At 37.2% G+C, this 21,033-nt stretch overlaps 1 protein-coding gene across 7 annotated transcripts in view; it reads left to right on the top strand.

Annotated features, from left to right (window-relative positions):
- Positions 1-21,033, top strand: part of LOC150079830 (homeodomain-interacting protein kinase 2-like) — a 264,858-nt gene that overhangs the window by 218,286 nt on the left and 25,539 nt on the right. For all 7 annotated transcript variants that reach the window (XM_090383658.1, XM_090383655.1, XM_090383654.1 and 4 more), the window contains 3 exons: positions 7,298-7,420; positions 10,037-10,197; positions 14,852-15,029. In XM_090383658.1, coding sequence (XP_090239784.1) covers positions 7,298-7,420; positions 10,037-10,197; positions 14,852-15,029 — 462 coding nt within the window. The remainder of the gene's footprint in view (positions 1-7,297; positions 7,421-10,036; positions 10,198-14,851; positions 15,030-21,033) is intronic.

Raw genomic sequence — 21,033 nt, 5'->3', positions numbered from 1 at the left:
CATTGTAGCAAATTACCCTTAATGCCATATCTATCCAATTTGTACAGCAGTCTTCCATGTGCAACAGTATCAAAAGCTTTCCTGAAATCCAAGTATATGATATCAAAATTATTTTTGGCATTCAGTTCCTTTGTGACCACATCATAGTATCCAATCAAATTGGTCAGGCAAGACCTCCCTTTAACAAACTCATGCTGTGGCTTAACTATTACTGCAGTCTTGTCTAGATGATCCTGCAATGTGAATGTAGTTGCAAAATACTCATTCAGTTTATCAGCTACCTGAGCATGATCATCAATAGTCAACACATCTATTTTAAGTGGTCCAATCTGATTCATCCCTTTCCTTTTAGAGTTTATATAAGTAAAGAACTCTTTACTGCTTTTCTTTGCATCCTTTGCCAAGGATTTCTCGTAATCTGCTTTCACCTGCCTAACCGCCTTTGTGACTTGATTACAGATTAGTTTATATCTGCCATAGGCTTCTGTGTCACCTGATACTTTATATGCATCCCATACATTTTACTTCTCTGCCACGAGCCTGATTAGTTCATCTGACATCCATTTAGGCCTAAACCTTGAACAGCATTTCTTAGTTGGAATGAAAAGCCCAGTAGCCTCCAAAATTAAGTCCCTGAAGGCTTCCCATTTAGAATTCAGTGTTGGAAACATCATCAGTTGAACCCACTGCACAGAATTTAAAAACCGTCTGAGACCCCTGTAGTCACCTATACGAAAGCAATAGCCTTCCCTTTAGCCTTGATGGTAGTTACATTTTTCAGTAATTCCCACATCAGTACATTGTGATCACTGTCACCCAGTAGTTCCTTTATCATGCAAATTCTTAATGCATGAATAATCGCTGCTGATAATCAGATTGAGTATTATTCCCTCTGGTTGCCTCTCGAACATGTTGCTGTAGAAAACAGTCATCCAATAAATCCAAAAAAGTCTTGCTAGTGTGCGAGTGACCAATCCACAAGTTCCAGTCAATATCTGTAAAGTTAAAATCCCCCATTATGAGACATTCTGATTTACTGGCCCACTCTATTTCTCTGCACAATTGCTCTTATACTGATTAGATTCATTAGGCCTATAACACACACACCTACTCTCATTTTTCCTTTCCCAGTGTCTGTGTCACATCAAACAGACTCAGCATTGCATTGTCCACCAACATCAATTGGATGCACTTCCTTAGAGGTGCCTCTGTAGTCAGGTGGCCAGGAGCAGCAGTGCGTAGCACATGCTTCTTGATTAGACCGGAGTTCGAGCCCGTGAGCCACCAAATACGGAGAATGCGGAAAGGTCAGGGAATGATCCCCGGAGCAATATGGCTTTAGTTGTTAATGCTCCTAAAAACCAAATAACAACAACATAACTTCCTTAGATTTTATGTGTTTCTTAACTAACAGCATAACCCCTCCTCCTTTCCTGTCTTTGCTAGCAGGGACAGGGAGGTGATTATCCCATTATACAAGGCAATGGTCAGACCACACCTAGAGTACTGTGCACAGGTCTGGAGGCCTCATTTTAGGAAGGATGTAGAGTTGCTAGAATGAGTACAAAGAAGGGCAAAAAGATTGATGAGGTGAATAAAGGGGTGTTCTTACAAAGAAAGGCTTAAGTTCTGCAAATTGCAGTGCCTGGAGAGTAGACACATGCGAGGTGATCTGATTGAGGTGTACAAGACCTTGAATGGGTTGAGCAAGCTCAATGCTGATGGGATTCTTCTTCTTGCTCAGATTAAGAACCTGAGGGGACACGGATTCAAATTGAGGAAAGATAGTTGTATAATAGATGTCTTGCATCGTCTGCCTCTACTAATGCTTGTCTATCCTTTCTGTACACACATTGTACTCCTCAAATTACAATTCTGCAATGCTTATGTCTGTGTGACACCACGTCTCTGATATCCCATCAATATCTGCCTTTGATGTCTTGACTAGCACTTCAAGCTCATCAAATTTATTAACTATACTCATAGCATTGGTGTACATGCAAGTATACATACACCTGTTTCTACTCTTAGTTACCCTAACACAGCCCATGTATTTATTTGTTCCACTATGACTCCCAGCAGTCCTGGAAATCTCCATTGCCTTGATTTCCAGGCTGCTGCTAATTCTAATTGAAGCAGTGCAAGAATAACTTTTGCCTCTGCCTGCGGCCACTGCTAACCTTTTAGTTTGTGTATCTCCCCCAAGCTAGCAGTTTTGCGACCTACCTAACACTGCCTCAATAGCAACAGCAAATATTCTTGCACCCTTTCTATTTAAGTGTACCCCATCCCTGTAGAAACAGTCTCTCCTGTCAACAAGCACAAACCAGGCTGAAAAAAATTCTACCCCTTGAGCCTTGCACAGTCTCTGCAGGGCCGAATTGATCAACAAGGCTCTCATCATATACTCCTTCCTAACGTATCTGGGCAGAATTGCAGAGACTTTCACATTCAACCCTAACTCGCGACTTTGTTTCAACATTGAACTGTACTTGTTGAGTAATTCTGTAGATCTCAGATAGTAAGACATCATCTTCAAAATGGGGATGACACACACACTTATTTCATTGTTGTGTACATTCTGCAAAACGGAGCCTGATTTTTAAAATAATGTAGGAGATAGATTGGATCATTAGTTGGAACCAAGGTATTGTGAAGAAGGACTAGGAAATCTTCAGTGTAGGATTTAACAGCTGCCTTACATGGTATGAGTATTTATATAAATTTTTACTGCTCAGCTTTTACTAATGTAAAAAATAGGACAAGCAAAGAATAGTTATTAGAAAACTAGGCTTGGAGGTCTTCAGTGGTGGTGGTGGTTGTTTTTCATATTTAATCACTGCACATCAGGTGTTGACAATCACTTGAGAGTTTAACAGACATATTGCAATTGAGGCTGAACACATGGAATCTTGTTTTAGGCATTTTAAAACCAAGTTTTAGTTATCCACTTATGATTTTAGTTAGCCCACTAATGGCAGATCTGCAGGGTTTTCTTGTATTTTTCTCCATATTTTTTCATCCTGCAAACAGACAAACCAGCATTAGAATAAGAACTTCATAATTAGTTTCATTATGAAGTTCTTATTTCACATCTGACACCTGCAGTTTACAGATACAAAACATCAATACATCATGGATTGATTTGCCTTGACAATAATCCAATGCAGACCTCCACAATCAAACAGAAACTGCACAGTTGAAAATTTTGTGGATAAGCAGTGCATGGTCTGCCCACTGCTCGTCCATGAAATCTTTGGATATAGTAGCATGCAGTCTAGTCTAGATGATCCTGCAGTGCTTCTTTAACCAGTGACTCCATTATTTTTCCTGGAACAGAAGTTAAATTAACAGGTCTAACAGTTTAAATTAATTACTCGTGTTACACTTTGTGAATTGAAGATTCATTTGCACATCTCCAGTTGGGGGAGACCTCTCCCCAGAGTCCAAAGCCTCTCTCATAAATATGGCTAAGGGTTTGCTTACCTCCTTTAATATAACTGGATAAATCCCATCTACCTCAAGCAACTTTCTCATGTTTAACTTCAACAGTTTCCACTCCACTTTGCTGTAAGTTATTACAAAATCATTTAGCTCCCTGTTAGAATTTGATAAGCTTCTGTCTTCCATTTCCGTACAGAGTTCCCCATCTAAGAATATAGATGCAAAATAATCGTTCAGTTTCTCAGCTGTCTTGAGTTGATCACCAACAGTCACACCATCAATATCAAGAGTACCAGCCTGATTCATCCCCTTCCTTCTAGAGTTTATATAAGTAAAGAGGTCTTTGCCAATTTTCTTTGCATCCTTTGCCAAAGATTTCTCATAATCTGCCTTCGCTTGTCTAACCTCCTTTGTAACTTGATTACAAACTAGGTTATATCTACAATAGGCTTCTGTGTCTCAAGATTATTTATATGCATCCAATGCATTTTTCTTCTTTGCCAGAGGTCTCATTAGTTCATCTGACGTCTGTTTACCTTGAACAGTATTTCTTAGTTGGTATTACGAGCCTATTAGTTTCCAAGATTAATTCCTTGAATGCTTCCCATTTAGAATTTGCTGTTGGTAATATTATCAGTTTGTCCCAATGTATAGAATTTAAAAAAATCTCTGAGACCACTGTAGTTACCTTTATGAAAGCAAAAACCATTCACTTTACCCCTGATGGTAGTTTCATTTTTGAGTAATTCCACATCAGTACGCTATGATCACTGCCATATAGTGGTTCCTTTATCAGTGAATTCTTAATGCATGAATAATCACTGCTGATAATCAGATCAAGAGTACTACTCTCTCTAGTTGCCTTTCGAAAAAGCTGCTGTAGAAAAAATTCATACAGAAAATCCACAAAATTTTTGCTAGTGTGCGAGTGACCAATCCACAAGTTCCAGTCAATATCTGGGAAGTTAAAATCCTCCATTATAAGACATTCTGATTTACTGGCCCACTCTTTCTCCTGTATCATTGTTCATTGTACTTATCAGAGTCATTTGTCCTATAACACACTCCTACCCTCATTTTTGCTTTCCCAGTGCTTATTTCACACCAAACTGACTCGGCATTTCACTGTCCACCAATGTCAACTGGGTGCAATGCCTTAGATTTTATGTGTTCCTTAATTGACAGCATAACCCCTCCTCCCTTCCTCTCCTGTCTATCCTTTCTGTACACATTGTACTTCCCAAATTCTAATTCTGCACTGCTTATATACCAATGAGCTAAAACATTATGACCAGCGAGTCGTTATGCAAATCGAAGCAACTGCAAGTGAACTACAGCGCGTGCACAGGTTGGGACATGGTATAAAAAACACCTGATACTGAGCTCCATTAATCAGTGTTACTCTTGTTTTTCAGATGGGAAAGGCAGCTAACTTAAGCGAGCTTGACAAAGGCCAAATTATAATGGCTAGACGACTGGGTCAGAGCATATCTGAAACGGCACGGCACGGCTGGTTGGATGCTCGCAGTCAGCCATGGTTAGTACCTACCGAAAGTGGTCTGAGGAGGGAAAACTCACGAACCGCTGCCGGGGTGTTTGACAACCATTGCCCATCGATGCTCGAACTGAGCGAAGGCTTTCCCAGATGGTATGTGACAACAGAAGGGCGACTGTGGCACAACTCTCCAGTAATTGGATTGCTGGTGATGGGAGTAATGTGTCACAACACACAGTACATCGAACCCTGTTGAAAATGGGGCTGCATAGCTGCAGGCCACTCCGAGTGCTCATGCTAACCACGGTTCACCGGCGACAGCGCCTACAATGGGCATGCAAGCAACGAAACTGGACCTTGAGTGATTGGAAGAAGGTCGTCTGTTTCGATGAATCACGTTTTCTGTTGCACCATGTATATGGCCAGGTATGTGTGCGTTGTTTACCTGAGGAAGTAGTGGCACCTGGATGCACTGTGGGACGAAAACAAGCCGGTGGCGGCAGTGTCATGCTTTGGACGATGTTCTGCTGAGATACCCTGGGTCCAGGAATCCATGTACTGGGCACTCTGGTATCTACCACCTACCTAAACATCATTGCTGACCAGGTACACCCTTTCATGGCAATGGTCTTCCCCTCTGGCGGTGCCGTCTTTCAGCAGGATAATGCAGCATGCCACACTACCCAGATTGTTCGAGACTGGTTCGCAGAACATGAGGAAGACTTCCGGGTATTTCCATTGCCTCAAAGTTCCCCAGACATCAATCCCATCGAGCATCTCTGGTTTGTGTTGGAACACAAACCAGAGATGCTCGATGGGATTGTGTTGGAACAGCAACTCCAATCTGCGGCATCTGAACCACAGACCTTACAGGAGCTAAAAGGATCTGCTGTTTACATGTTGGTACCAGATACCACAAGACACATTTAGAAATCTTGTAACGTCCATGCCTCGCTGGGTACGACCTGTTTTGGCTACCCGTGGATGATCAACATCATATTAGGTAGGTGGTCATAATGTTTTGGCTCATCGGTGTATCTGTGTGACACCATGTTGCTGTTATCCCAACAATATCTGCCTTTGATGTCTTGACCAGCACTTCAAATTTATTAATTATACTTCTAGTATTGGTGTATATGCAAATATAGATGCTCCTGTTCTTACTCTTAGTTACCCTAACACAGCCCATGTATTTATTTGTTTCACGATGACACCGAATGGTTCTTGAAATCCCCAGCAGCTTGCTTTCCATGCTGCTGCTCATTCCAATAGAAGCAGTGCAAGAATCACTTGCTCCTCTGCCTGTGGTTACTGTTAATTTATTAATCTGCAAATCCCCCAAGTTAGCAGGTTTCTGACCCACCTAACATTGCCTCAATAGCATCAGCCATCTTGCTCCCTTTCTATTTAAGTGCAACCTATCCCTGCAGAAGCAATCTCTCCTGTTAACAAGCACAGACCATGCTGAGAAAATTTCTACCCAGTGAGCCTTGCATCTCTCTAGGGCGGATTGATTGTCAAGGCTCTCATCCTATACTCCCTCCTATCATTGGGCAGAATTACAGAACTTTCAAATTTAACCCTGACTTTTTTTCAATATTGGCTTGTACTTGTTAAGTAAGTCCGCAGATCTCCCTCACTTGATGTCATTTGTGCCGTGTACAACAATATGACCTTTTGTGCCCTTAAAAGATATCTGCTCTACAGTGTCATCAACTTTTACCCCTGGCAGGTGTACCCTGGTCCTATTTCACCTATCCTTTTTACACAATATATTTTCTGTTTCACAGACAATTGAGTCACCGACAATAACTAGCTACTGTGGGATCAGTGCATTCTGTCCTGAAGATTGCCGCTGTGTTGCCTGATGCACAAGAGTGAGCTCTGGCATTGATGTGGACAGCTGAGATCTTGATGCCCCCTCCCATTTTAATTCTTTTAAGGGCATCTACCCTACACCTCAAACTCTCAAATACACTCATCAGAACGCTGAGTTGGCACCTATCTTGACCCTCTCTGCACCTAGCACACACAAAGACATCCTCCTTGGCTAGATCATGTCCCATTCCAGAAAGGTCCACAAACATTTCACATTTTGCAGTTTTTTAGACTTTGATGCATTGGTGAATCATCCCCTTCGGTTTTTCCCCAAAGATATTAAGTATAATTATAGATATTTATAATAATTTTAGATAAAATATGTAAATTTGTATTTTCTGTATGCTTGATAATTGTTAGATTATCAGAAATGCTTTTCTGTGTGTGTGTGTGCATGCATATAATTTATTTTTAATTCATGTGATGATTTTTCACCTCTTAAAGTAAAATAATTAACCTCAGTATTTCATTTACTTAAAGATCTAGGACAACCAAGCCATATCGATCATTTGTTGAACAAAAACAGACAATTGTTATTAGTGACACACCAAGTCCAGCAATTAGTGTCATTACAATCAGTTCTGATTCTGATGAAGAAACCGAGTAAGTATAAATTGATTTTAGTAAAGTTGATTTAGGCTTTTTGTTGTATTTGTTTCACTATTTTGTCTTAATACCGAATAATGCCAAGATATTTCCATTCATGACTATGCAATTCACAATTTAATCATTTGCAGAAAAAGTTTTTGAGATCTTTCTGCAGAGCTTTTCTACAGAAAGAATTCACAGCTTTGTGTTTTGTTTGCACATTTCATTATTTGGATAAAATAAAATCATATACTAAGTATAATATAAACTGTAAATTGTAAAAAAAAATCATGCAAAGGCTGAATAATTGACTTACATAAAAATACCTGAACTAAAAAATAAATAAATATGTAAAAAAGGAATCTTAACAGGCACAGAATTAAAAATGAGAACTTAATTATTAACAGCTACACACTCTTTCTAACATGCACACATGTATAGTAATAGGTTATGAAGAAAAATAAAAAGGGAAAAGAAATTAAAGAACAATAAACATAAGAGGCTACATTAGCATAACCAACAACACATTGCCTAGAACATAATGTAAATTAAACTAAAGTAGGACAATAAGATGGATAAGCACTGCAAAAAAGCAGATACAACTAAAACACATTAGAAAAATAGAAGTGGGGGAGAAGGGAAAAAAATTGAGAAAACAGTACAGTGGAAAGAATATGGGCCTAAAATTTTTAATTTATATGCATCCAGCTTCACACTTTTTAACAGACTTATTAATTCTACCTCACATATATATACACTGTGCTGCCACTTTATTAGGTACACCTACCTAGTAGCGAGTTGAGCCTCCTTTAGCCTTCAAAACAGCCATGAATTCATCTAGGCATGGATTGAACAAGATGCTGAAAATGTTGTGCAGTAGCGAGTTGAGCCTCCTTTAGCCTTCAAAACAGCCATGAATTCATCTAGACATGGATTGAACAAGATGCTGAAAATGTTGTGCAGGAATGGAGTATCTTGCAGACATGAGTGTGTCATGCAGTTCCTTGAGATTCGACGGAGATGTACGCCTGCAGCAAACAGCCCTTTCCAGCTCATCCCAAAGATGTTCAATAGGATTGAGATCCTGGAACTGAGTGGGCCACTGCAGCAAAGAAAAGTCATTGTCATGTTCCTGGAACCATTCCATAGTGATTCGGGCTTTGAGCACCAGCGCATTATCCTGCATTATCCATCTGACTGATGATAAACTGTCAACATAAACGGATGCACTTGGTCAGCAATGATGTTTAGATAAGATGTGGCATTCAGATATGAATCTATGGGTATCAGTGAACCCAACGTGTGCCAAGAAAACATTCCCCACACCATAACACTGCCCCCAACACCTTGCACAGTAGTCATCAGACACGATGGGTCCATGGATTCATGTTGTTTTCACCAAATTTTGAGCCTTCCATCAACATGATGCACCAGGAACTTCGACTCATCAGACCGAGCAATCCTCAATAGTCCAGTGCTGGTGTTACTGTGCCCACAGGAGGTGTGCTCTCTTATTCTTCATTGATAACAAATGTACATGATGTGGCCGTCAGCTGTTGTAGCCCATTCGCAACAAAGTGCGACTAGTGATCCATTGCGATATTTTGTTCTGTGCACCAAGGTTGTATTCTGATGTGATGTGCGACATTGTGGCCCGTCTGTTTGCTTGCACAATTCTAGCCATTCTCCTCTGACCTCTCTCATCAACAAGCGATTTTCTTCCACAGGAGTGCTGTTGAGAGGATGTTTTCTGTTCTCTGCAGCATTCTCAATACACCCTTGAAACTGTGGTGTGTGAAAAGTTCAGGAGAACTGACGTTTCAGAGATGCTTTGTCCAGCACATCTTGCACCTGCTACCATGCCACATTACCACAAGGGCACTGGTTCTGTGGATTGAATTTCTTTGTGGAATTTTGAAGATTTATAAAATTTAAACCTTTGTATAGATGAATGCTTTTGAATATAGTTCATACATGGATGGATATATTATTCGAAATGTACTTGAGACAACCTTGAAAATATACATACATTCATATTCCAGAGAACCTACACATGAAAAACATGTGTATATACACATATTAAATGAGTAGTATAGTAGCAATCATTAATGTACTGAATTTATGGGCTAGTGCCATTGTGGTAGCAATAGATACACCATCTCCATAATGTGTTATATATTGTATTATGTCTATTGTTGTATACCTACAATTTGTAGGTATACAACAATAAAAAATTTTATATTATCTTTTGTATATATGTATAGCATACTTCACCTATGCGTTTTCCATAGATCTATCTAGGTATGTCTCTTAATACAATTCTCTTACTATAATCTTCCCCATAAAATAAAAATACGATATGTACACACACACACACACACACACACACACACACACACACACACACACACACACACACACACACACACACACACACACACACACCTGAAAGGGTTATTCCTTTCAAACTGTTTTTTTAATAATATCAATTCACATAAAGAAGATTACTACAAATACTGTAAAGTGAAATTATTTTGAAATCCCATTTAATTCCTTTTCATTAATCAATATGTATTTTCTTTGAAATGGCAGTGGTTTAATTATTTCCATTGAATTTTGAATCTTTTGCAGATCTAAACATAAGGGTCATGATGCATGCAAAGAAATGAAATCTTCAAAATCTACTGCAGCTGTTAATAATGTATTTACAACCTCTGTTGCTTCCACCACTTTAGCATCCTTACCAACTCTTCCAGATGTGCATAGCAGTCTTTATGTAACACCAAAGAAAAGTAATTTTTATTCCTTTCCTTTATATGTATATAAAAGTCTGCAAAGTAAGAGGTGCTGATGGAATTCGTATATAAATTAGATTACTGTTAACTAGTAAACTTAAGTTACTTATGTGTTCACTTTCAGGAGTTGAACTAAAAATGGAATCACATTTCTGTTGCTCACAGATGTTTTTGTGAACCTAAAAGAACAAGATTAGAATATAAATGTAAAAAAAAAAAAAAAAAAGTATTTTTGAGATAAAATGTCTGTTTACTTGTAAACTTACAAGTAACAAATATTTTATCTCAAAAATATGAAAACATTACATGAAAATGTAAAAGATTCAGGGAGGATAAAATTGAATGCCTAAGGATTCACACTACTTTGTCTCTAATGAATTCATTCACCACTGAAAGTAGGTATCAGTGAGTTGATCTGTTCTGTGCATTAAGTAGAAAAACTCATGTGATATTTTTCTTTTGGTTTCTTCTTTTGCTTTTGTAACTCAATTAGGGCTTTGACTAAACTTGTTCCCCTTATTTGCAGCGGCTTTGACTACTGTTCTTCCAAGCAGAGCTGTGTTGATTCCCTTTGGGACAGAATTACAGGTTATTATTTTTATACTATAACAGAGTTAGTTTGTGTCAGGGAAAGAATCACATGATTTCCTTCCTGGAAACTGGTTTTTCATCCTAGAAAACAAAATAGCCGACCGGGCTAGCCGGGTGGGTAAAGTACCTGCCTGGCAACCCAAAGGTCGCGGGTTCAATTCCCGCCTCGGGCTTGGATGAAAGTACTGCAAAAAAACCTTGGGAGGTGCATTATAGCACATAAGCCTATGCGCCAACAACTACCAAAAACAAAAAAAAAAAAAAAAAAAAAAAAGAAAGAAAAAAAAAAGAAAACAAAATCAAAAATAGAATGCACAGTTTGCAGATGCACCATATCTGATCCACTTTTGCCTGAAGAACTTGGAAAGAGTTAAGTATTAAAGGTAAGTTGACAAGTCCATTCTACTTGATATGAGGAACTTGAGACACACCCAAACTTCATATCATTAGCATATGATATAATGTTGAGATGCCATTGAGAATGTCTCTGTGTATGAGACCAGTATCCAGTCCAGTTAATGTCTAATTTCCCACTGAGAGAAATAGTTCAGTTTCTCAATAAATTTGAAATGAGGGCTGGGCAGTTTTTTTTTATGAAAACCCCAAACACGAGAGTATTAGAACCTATAGTACTTAGTACCGTGCTTGGGTTGGAGGTTGAGAAAATGAAAGAAGATATTTGTTGACATTAGACTTGAACTTCTGTAGACTGTAATTTTCAGTTTGCATCTGCTTTTGTCTTAGTCCATTTGAATTCCCTTCTCTTCCTCCATGAAACAGTATATATAGACCAGTTAATGTTTTTTTTTGTTTTTTTTTTATTTGATGTTGACTGAATAGAAAGCTTTGTTTTGTGTAGATAGATCTGAGATTATTTGTCTCCGAGAGAGAGAGAGAGAGAGTGAGTGAGTGAGTGAGTGTCTATGTATTTGCTGAGGCATAGCCGAGTGGTCAGGAGTGGGAGTGCAGTAGCACACGCTCTTTGAGTAGACCGGGGTTCAAGCCCCTGACTGCTGAATACGGTCGATCTGCCAACCCGCACTGGACCAGCGTGGCAGATTATGGTCCATTTCCCTCAGCATGAATTGTTGAGGAGGCTTCCATCCTGCAGTGGGTTGATAATGACTGCACTTTACCTTTTTTTTTTATCAGAGAGAATTTCATTGTTGAAAATAAACAGAAGTGGCTTGCACTTTTAGAAGGGAAGAGGATTCAGCAGTGGACTTGAAATGGCTCATGTGTGATGGATTGTGACTTTATGAAATAAGCTGCATGGTATACTAGGACCACTGAGGAGCTAAGTAAGAGATATTCAGCCTTTTGAAGACATTAACAAGTGCAAGATGGATATATATAAGTACTTATTGACTTTGGACAATGAAAATAGGTCTTCCTTGGAGTCTTGTGGTATTTACAAGGGGTAAGTAATTAATAATTTTAATTAAGTTATTTGCCATAAATGTAAAAGAATTTGATTTTCCAGAAGAGGCAAGGAGGTAATACAGAGATTGAAAACTTCACTACATGATCCAACCATTTATATAGATTGAGACTCAAATTTCAGGGGAGAAAGCAGAATAGACTTGCCTTCTATTATGAAGGCAATTCTTGAGAAAATATAAAATAGATGATGTATTTTTTTAAATTAAATTTTGTCTTAATTATGCATACACTGTGTGACCAGCAGGATCAAGAGACTTACCCTTTTCTTTAGTTTTTTTTTTTCCCCTTAGATTAGAAGGCTGCTTTGAGTTGGTCAGTCTACCAGAATTTGACATGCTTAGAGATATAAGCATTTTATCCATCTTACTCAAGTCAGATGGATAAAAGCTCTTGTGCTGAGACAGTCAGCAAGAGTGTGCCAAGGATAGAGTAACAATAGCTGTAAACATTTGCTAGAGTTGATAAATTTAGGCGAGACTAGTTTTACATTCAGATTAATTATTTTCTTTAGAGATATTAGCAGTACTAGAATGGTCAAAGGATGCAAAAAAGTAAGTTAGGCCTTTGCCACATCTGTATCGGAAACAAAAATAGAAACACTTCCTTTCACACAGTCTTTTCTTTACTTAGCACCATTAAGTACTCTTCCCATTTCTCCTTGAACTTTCCCAAGCTCAGGGTAAACTTCCTGAGTTCCAATGTATTGGTACTACCATTCAGTTTCTATTTATGGCCATTAGTAATTACTGCCTCCCCACCAGTTGGTGAGAATTTGCCACTCAGATTTATTTTATTTGTCCCCTTTAGGATGCAGTTACTATTTTCCCTCTTCAAATCTCCAGAACAAAATGGCATAAAAATGTTAAAAAAAAAACGAGAAATGAAGATATTTCATTCATTAAATTTAATTTTTTTATTAAATTTTTTAACATTAAATTTTTATTAAATTTTTAATAAAATAAAATTTTTTTTATTAAACATTAAATTTTTGTTTAGACCTTCTGTACATTCTATTCTTTAAAGAATTTTTATTTAAATTCAAATACTGAATAAAAATTATTTTAGCATAAAAAATTACAGTTTGGGAAATAATTAGGAAATAATTGAGAAACAAGGAAATCAGACATCAACCAAAAAAAAAAAAAGAGTCTACAACATATATCTACTCTATCATATGCATTTCACCTCCATAAGGTACCATTATACTTGCTATTTAAATTTTGCCAGAGTCTCAACCTTAATTACTTAGAGAAGCAGTTAATTCAAAAGTCAAAGGTCGTGGGTTCGAATCCCACCTCGGGCTTGGATCAAAGTACTGCAAAAACCTTGGGAGGTGCATTATGGCCACAGAAGCCTATGCGCCAACAACAAAAAAAAAAAAAAAAAATCAAAAGTTGTATTTATGGTATCCACTGTTAGTGGAATGATTTTCAATTACTTTTAATATATTTTATGACAGTACTTTTGCAGTTTTGCCACACATTTTAGAAAAATGAATTAGTCTTGTGCATATGTCATCATTACTTTCCCTTTCAAATTTTATATACCTAATTAGAACTGGAAACAGTTCATGATTATGATAATTACATGATCAAAGTCACTAATTGGGATATTTCAATATCTTCATTCACTTCATTGGAAGTCAACTTTAATGAAATATTTGTGATTGCCACAGTTAAATATATGCCCCTTAAATTGCCTAAATTAAATTTAAAAATTTAATATACAAATTGTTCATAATACTTTTTGATAAACTCTAGAAAGGATTTGGGAGTGAAGTGAATGCAAAGTAACACATGCTTAGAATATCAGAATATATTAATTTTGCAGTGTGGGACTAGTTGTCATTGTAAAGTACGACAACTGATTGCTTGTGTGTCCAATTGACTCATTATCAAAACCAATTCAAATGGTCATTATTATGAGTCAAGGGAATGCAGATAGCTGATCATTGTACATAAAGATCCCTTCCCTAAAATCTTCTGTAGATAGTTTTTTTGGATATAAGCTCTCCTGTACATTTGGGAAGCTCTAAACAAGTTGCAAGGCTGTGAAGTCTTTATAATGCATCACGGTACTGACCAGATAACTGTTGTGTTTTATGGAGGTGAGATCACCAAGGAGAGCCTTAGACAGATCTTTAAGAGATAGTTTGTTTTGTGGTTAGGTCCACTTTCTACTTGATCCTGATTTGAGTTACATAAGTATCATTTATGCCTTGAGTAGATGCAAAGGCAGGGAAGGAGGTAGGTAGAAGGGAAGAGAGAGAAAGAATAATCTTTGAAAATTGAAATTCACAGGTAATAAAATTTTTATTTCATTCTTTTTGTGTGTCACATTCAACTGCAGAGCTATTGGAGAGCTTCAAACAATTTGAGACAATTCACCACATTGTACTGTTTGCAGCATATAAATATTTAATTATTATTATTTTTTTTATTTTTTTGTTTTTTACTTACTTGTTTTTTTATGGCATTGAAATAAGTTCATTGTATTATGCTCTAGTTTAGTTTAGTCAGAGACTAAACTAGACTTCTCTCTAGACTCTCTTTTGTAATTTTTTAAATGCTTTATGAATCTCATGTTATTTTTCTTTTTTTTTTTTCCTTTTTTCTAGGTAATGGTGTCTCATTATCAGCATACCAAAATCAGAAGAATGTCAGTTGTATAACACTTCTAGATTCCGATTCTGAAAGCTTTTACAGTCCTGAAAAAGTAGTCCCTAATTTCAGTGCAGAGACTCTGATTAAGAATATTAAACCTGAGCCACAAAAGGATTTACATTTTATAAACAGGTATTCTCTCTCTCTCTCTCTCTCTCTCTCTCTCTCTCTCTCTCTCTCTCTCTCTCTCTCTCTCTCTCTGTGTGTGTGTGTGTGTGTGTGTGTGTCTGTCTCTCTCTGTCAAAATGGTATGGATGGATAGATGTTGAGAGTTTGAAATAAAACATGGGATATGGAAAATATATATAGATGCAAAGCAACTTAAAAAGGAAAAAAGAATGTAAAGTAAAATATATGTTTATTTATGAATGAATTGGACAAAAGACAATGTTTAGTACGTGTACATAGGTTGCCAAGCCTAAAAGGTAATAGTATGAAGGATGAAAAAAAGAAGGAAATAAAGAGTATAGAATAGGAAATTATTTCTAATGTCAAAATTAAAGATAAATTACAAGTAATAAACTAATGCCAAATTGAAAAAATAAAGTATAAATTAATTGTTGGACATGTATTAAATGTACAAAGAAGGTTAAGATTTGCATAAAAAAAGCCAAAATTATAGAAATAAAGAATTTGCCACATATAATGTATTAAAACAATAAATTACATTAATACAACAAAAAAAATTAAAAGATAGACCATAATGGCCAGCATGGGACTTCACTACCTTTTCTTTACTTTTTGACATGCTATCTTAACTTATTTTTCTGTTCACCGAACATTAGAGTTATTTGAGGGCAAAGTTAATGCTATTATGCGTCTTTGTTCTTCCATTATAAATGGATGAATAGAGAAATCATCCCTCCCCACATGCCTGAATACATATTTTTCTTCAGCAGTTTTCTGCCACTTTTCAACCATTTTTTATAGTATAATTTGCAGTACCTTTATCTTTGCTGTATTTTACCTTTACTAGTTCTTTACCCCTTCTCATACTTCCAACAGTTCACATGTACTATTTAATCTATCTTAACAATTCAATTACATTGACCCATATTATGCATTTCAACTTATCTTGTTATGTATTCAGGTGCATTATAATCATTATCTAATAAACCTTTTATCATTTACATAGTATCAGGACTACCTTCCTCATCTGTTGATGAACCACTAAATTCTTTGCCTAGCAAATTGCTAATCAACTTTAGGCCTTCTGTTGTCTACAGTAATATTGAGGTTCAAAACAGTGTCCGAGATGGATTGATTGCTGCAACCTCCTGAAGTTGTTGGCCATTTTGGTCTGTCTTTCTTTTCTTTCATTTTTTTTTTTTTTTTTTTTTGTGTTAATTTACTTTATTGTTTTAATACTATAAAGAACTTTAATGCAATAAAATACTGTCCTTTAGATCTGGAAAATTATTCATTTCTATAATTTTGGCCTTACATAAATTTTAACCCCCTTGTACATTAATATCTGTGCAGCCATTAATTTTTACTTGATTTTTAAAATTTAATTATTATGTATAATTTCCTGTTCTGCCTTTCCACTTTTTTATTAGCTTCTAGGCTTGGCAACTTATGTATTGAATGCTTCACCCTTCCTCCAATGCATTCTTAAATTAAAATATATACTGGTGTTCAAAGAAAGTGCATCACCTAGGAATTTCACTTTTCTAACCCTTTTTCGCGATGGTGTGTTACATTAATGACTAGCATCACAAATAGAAATATAAACAAAAGATATTTATTAATAGTTAAGGCAAAGCGAAGCAATATTTGGCAGGTGCTCTCCAAATATTCCAAAATTAGCATTTGCAACCTTTATACAACAGTTTTAGTAAACATGACAATTATGGCTGAAATGTTATCAGAAGCCCTCAGTTTGCTTCAGTTTATCATTTTAAATGGAAAACAAAATGAAAAGTTCACCAGGTGCAAACTAATATTTAGTTCAACCGCCTCTGGCCCTGATGACAGCAGCACACCGTCAAGGCATTGACAAGATCAATTTCTGAAGATAATCAACTGATAGTTTGTGGTTCCAAACACGAATTATGGCTTCCTGACATTCACGAAGGGTCTTTGGTTTCTTTCTGGCAACTGCAGATTCTACACAATGCCAACAGTTCTCTGTAGGATTCACGTCCGGGCTGTTTCCTAGCCAGCTAAGAGTTGTAACGTTCTTCCAACCATTTTTTCACCTGTTACAAATGTAAACACATTACTGTTGAACCTCTAATGCAGAAATTAAAGGCGCCTCCGTAGCCAAGTGGGAAGGAGCAGCAGTGCGTAGCACACGCTTCTTGATTAGACCGGGGTTCAAGCCCGTCACCACCAAATACGGAGGATGCGGAAAGGTCAGGGAATGACCACCGCATATCCCGGAGCAATATGGCCTTAGTTGCTAATGCTCCTAAAAACCAAATAACAACAACAACAGCAGAAATTAAGCTAAAGTAACTATAGAAGTGCCTACTTACACTTTTCACCCAATGACAAGGAGCAGAGTCATCCTGAAAGATGCAGTTACTTGGCAGGTTGAAATGGTCTCTAATGGTTGGCAGCAATTTGCCTTCCAATAAGCCAGGTATCCATTGGCATTTACGGAACCTTTTATAAACTGCAGGTGACGTACTCCGCCATAAGAAATGCACCCCCATATCATTTAGCTGGTAGGGAATTTCACTCTAGACACCATACAATCTGGATGTTATTCTTCACCATGTCTGCGGCGAATCGTTTGTCTCCTATCAGAGCCATGCAAGTTGAATTTCTTCTCATCTGAGAAAATAACTGACTTCCACTGCTCGGGGGTCCATTTGACATGCTCCTTACACCAAATTAATCGGGCCTTTTTCATTTTTTTGTGTGAGGGGCTTCTTCTTAGGATGACGGGCTACAAGTCCATTTTTGAAGAGGCGTCTTCTGACTGTTACTGCACTTTCTACCACTCCTATATGTTCTTCTCATTCTCTTTTCAGCTTAGACAAAGAAGCTTTACGGTTTTTAAGGCATTAGAGCTTCAAAATGCTGCCCTGTTTTGGCGTAGAGACTCGTTTGCATCCGGTTCCTTTTTTCCTATCAGCAGAACCAGTATTCTTGAGTTCGGAAAGAAATCTATCCACTGTCGACTGATTACAAGACACTCTGTAAGCAATATGACGGAAAGAACATTCTTCCTCACGTAAAGCAACAATAACACTCTTTCTTCGTGGCGTCAACTGCACGTAACTCACCATCCTGACACAAAGCAAGGAATGACTGCAAAGCGTGCTTTGCAGTCATTCCTTGCAGAACGTGCTTATATAGCTGAAAGTAACAGCTGTTGCAGTATTACATCAACTATGTGTGTCAATCTTATCTGATGCAATCTGTAAGAAATATTGCCCTATACTTATGTTATTTGGACGACAATTACAATTTTAACGGGTGATGATGCTCTTTCTTTGATCACCAGTGTATGTACATATTCAAACATATATTTTGCATTTTGAGCTTATTTAATTAGCCTTTTCATTTTTAAAATTATGACATACCAAACATATGCAATTCTTTACTTTATTTTAGTTTACAGTTGTTTACAATACAAGATAGAAGAAACAGTATGAGTGGATGTGAGAGGTGCATGCAATAATCAAACTGTTTTAAGATTTACTTTTAAAGCAATTTTATTTATTTTAAAAACAGTCTTCTATTGAGAAGACTGGACTTGCTTTCATTTTTGGCTTCTAGCCATACATCCATGATTCATCACCAGTAATGACAGAAGAAACAATGTAAGTCAGCAGCAGCACATTGAGGAGATCCTGATGTGCAAGAACTTGCTACTCTCTGTGATAATCAGTGAGGATGTGAGGTTCGAACTTTGCTGAAACCCAGCATATTCCTAAATCTTGTGTTAAAATTGATTGACATATCCCATAAGAAATGCCAGTTTCATTAGCAACTTCATGGATAGTTAAAATGTTGATCACTCCTGGTTAGATCACAAACACAAGTAACTGAATCATTGTTTTTTGAAAATAATCCTTGCAGCCAGAGCAAGGATTATCTTCGACAGACAAATGTCCCTCTTTAAATGTTGCAAACCACTGAAAAGTCTTCAAAGAATGCCTAGCATCTTCTTTAAAAGCTGTTTTTAACATTTTGTTTGTTTCTGTTGCACTTTTCCCTAATTTGAAACAAAATTTGATGCAAATTCATTTCTCAGTAAAATCTTTCATTATAAAAAGTGACAAAGCGTGAAACACTTTATATTCAATGTATACTAATTCAGACTGAATGGCTGACTAAATAAATAGGTGATTCATTCGCTAGTATGCCTAGATGAGATTGAACATGTGACACGTAATTCTCTAACAATGCTGCAGTTCAGGGTGAAAAGCCAATCCTCATACTCTTTGAATTACCCCTTGTATAGTGCCTCCGTAGCCAGGTGGACAGGAGCACCAGTGCATAGCACACGCTTCTTGATTAGACCGGAGTTCGAGCCTGTGACCACCAAATACAGAGGATGCGGAAAGGTCAGGGAATGACCACCGCATATCCCCGGAGCAATATGGCCTTAGTTGCTAATGCTCCTAAAAAAGAAAAAAAAACTTTGTATACTTTTCTCTGGGGAAGCACCGTTTATTTATTTTTTTTTTTTTTTTGCATTTCTGTGACAGTTTGTGAGGTTAATGTTTTGTAAAACACTATTAACATTTTCTAGCAGCAACTTTTACATGTTGTCTTTAAAAAGATTCAGTTACTACTATTTTAATTGAGTTTTTATACTTATTTAGACCCAAAGTTTATTATGCTCTAAATTATGTAACTTCATACTACATTGGCATTTGTCATAATCTGAGCTGTCCACCTACCAGTGAGAGAGCAATAACCCCTGAAATGGAATGGCTGCCAGCTTCACAATAGAACTACATTGCAAATAAGCAGCAGTATGCTTCTCTCTAGGGAAGTGTGTTTATTTAGTATTACACCAGAATATTTCCAAATAATTCAACCCCAGGGAATGGATCATCAGGTGCTGACTGCTTTGCTTCCAAATGAGATAATGTTAGTGGTAAACTCAGTTGTTTGCTGCCAATATAAACTGATGTATGTGCCTGTCTTGTGCAAAAATTGATGATTTACTAACCGGTTGTCAGGTCTTAAATGGACTGAAAAGGATGTGTGGTTATTCATTAGGCAAAAATAAACAGCTTGATCACAAAATACAGCGTCATGCTGGAGAAATGCTGCAAAGCATTAATATCTCTTCAATTCTACCCAGACACAACAGGAGAGATTGTATGGTGGGAACCTTGTTGAATAATAGGAACTTAAGGGATTCTGCAAGGCTTATGGGAAAGAAGTTTTTTAACTAACCTATCTTAGATTGTTGGAAGAAATCTGTTATTAAAGTTGGAATTTATTTGAATAGGAGAGATTCAAAGACCCTTGCTAATACCGTAGAAAGGAGCCTTAAAGGTTTAGTGAACTTCTAATTGGAGGTAGGGAAGTCATTGGAAAAGTTACTGACATACAAGTTACTGACAGTTCCATGATTATTGCACTACTCTGAACTCTTTTGTTCAGCTGTGCAGAGGCTTGGGAAAGAGTAAGAGGGGTGAATAATTCCTAATGCTTTTACAGTGGGAGCTGAAACTGATTGTAAGTCTATGACAAAAGTAATAAGAAATTAATGAAGATTCATACAGAAAATGCTTGAACTAATCAAATAATTATTTGGAAAATTCCTAGAAAAAGCGCTTCTATAAGCAGTGCTTTTTCTAGTGCAGTTTCTTGTGTCTTCATGCGAGCATGTAGTAATACTAGAAGTATATTTACTCTTTCGTACTTGGGCTGCGAAGTCCTTGACACCTTGGCCGACCGGGCTAGCCGAGTGGGTAAAGTACCTACCCGGCAACCCAAAGGTCGCGGGTTCGATTCCCGCCTCGGGCTTGGATCAAAGTACTGCAAAAACCTTGGGAGGTGCAATATGGCCACAGAAGCCGATGCGCCAACAACTACCAAATCAATCAACCTTGACACCTTGACAGATAAATTCCACAATTCCCTATTATGTGCAAGCTCTCTCCAGTTCACCTCTCCTTTGAAAATTATACTGATATCTTTCTTTATATCATCCTCTCAT

The sequence above is a fragment of the Mastigoproctus giganteus genome, chromosome 10 (assembly GCF_048544385.1).
Source record: "Mastigoproctus giganteus isolate SK-2022 chromosome 10, ASM4854438v1, whole genome shotgun sequence".
Taxonomy (NCBI): domain Eukaryota; kingdom Metazoa; phylum Arthropoda; class Arachnida; order Uropygi; family Thelyphonidae; genus Mastigoproctus; species Mastigoproctus giganteus.
This window is presented reverse-complemented; position numbering and strand designations above follow the sequence as displayed.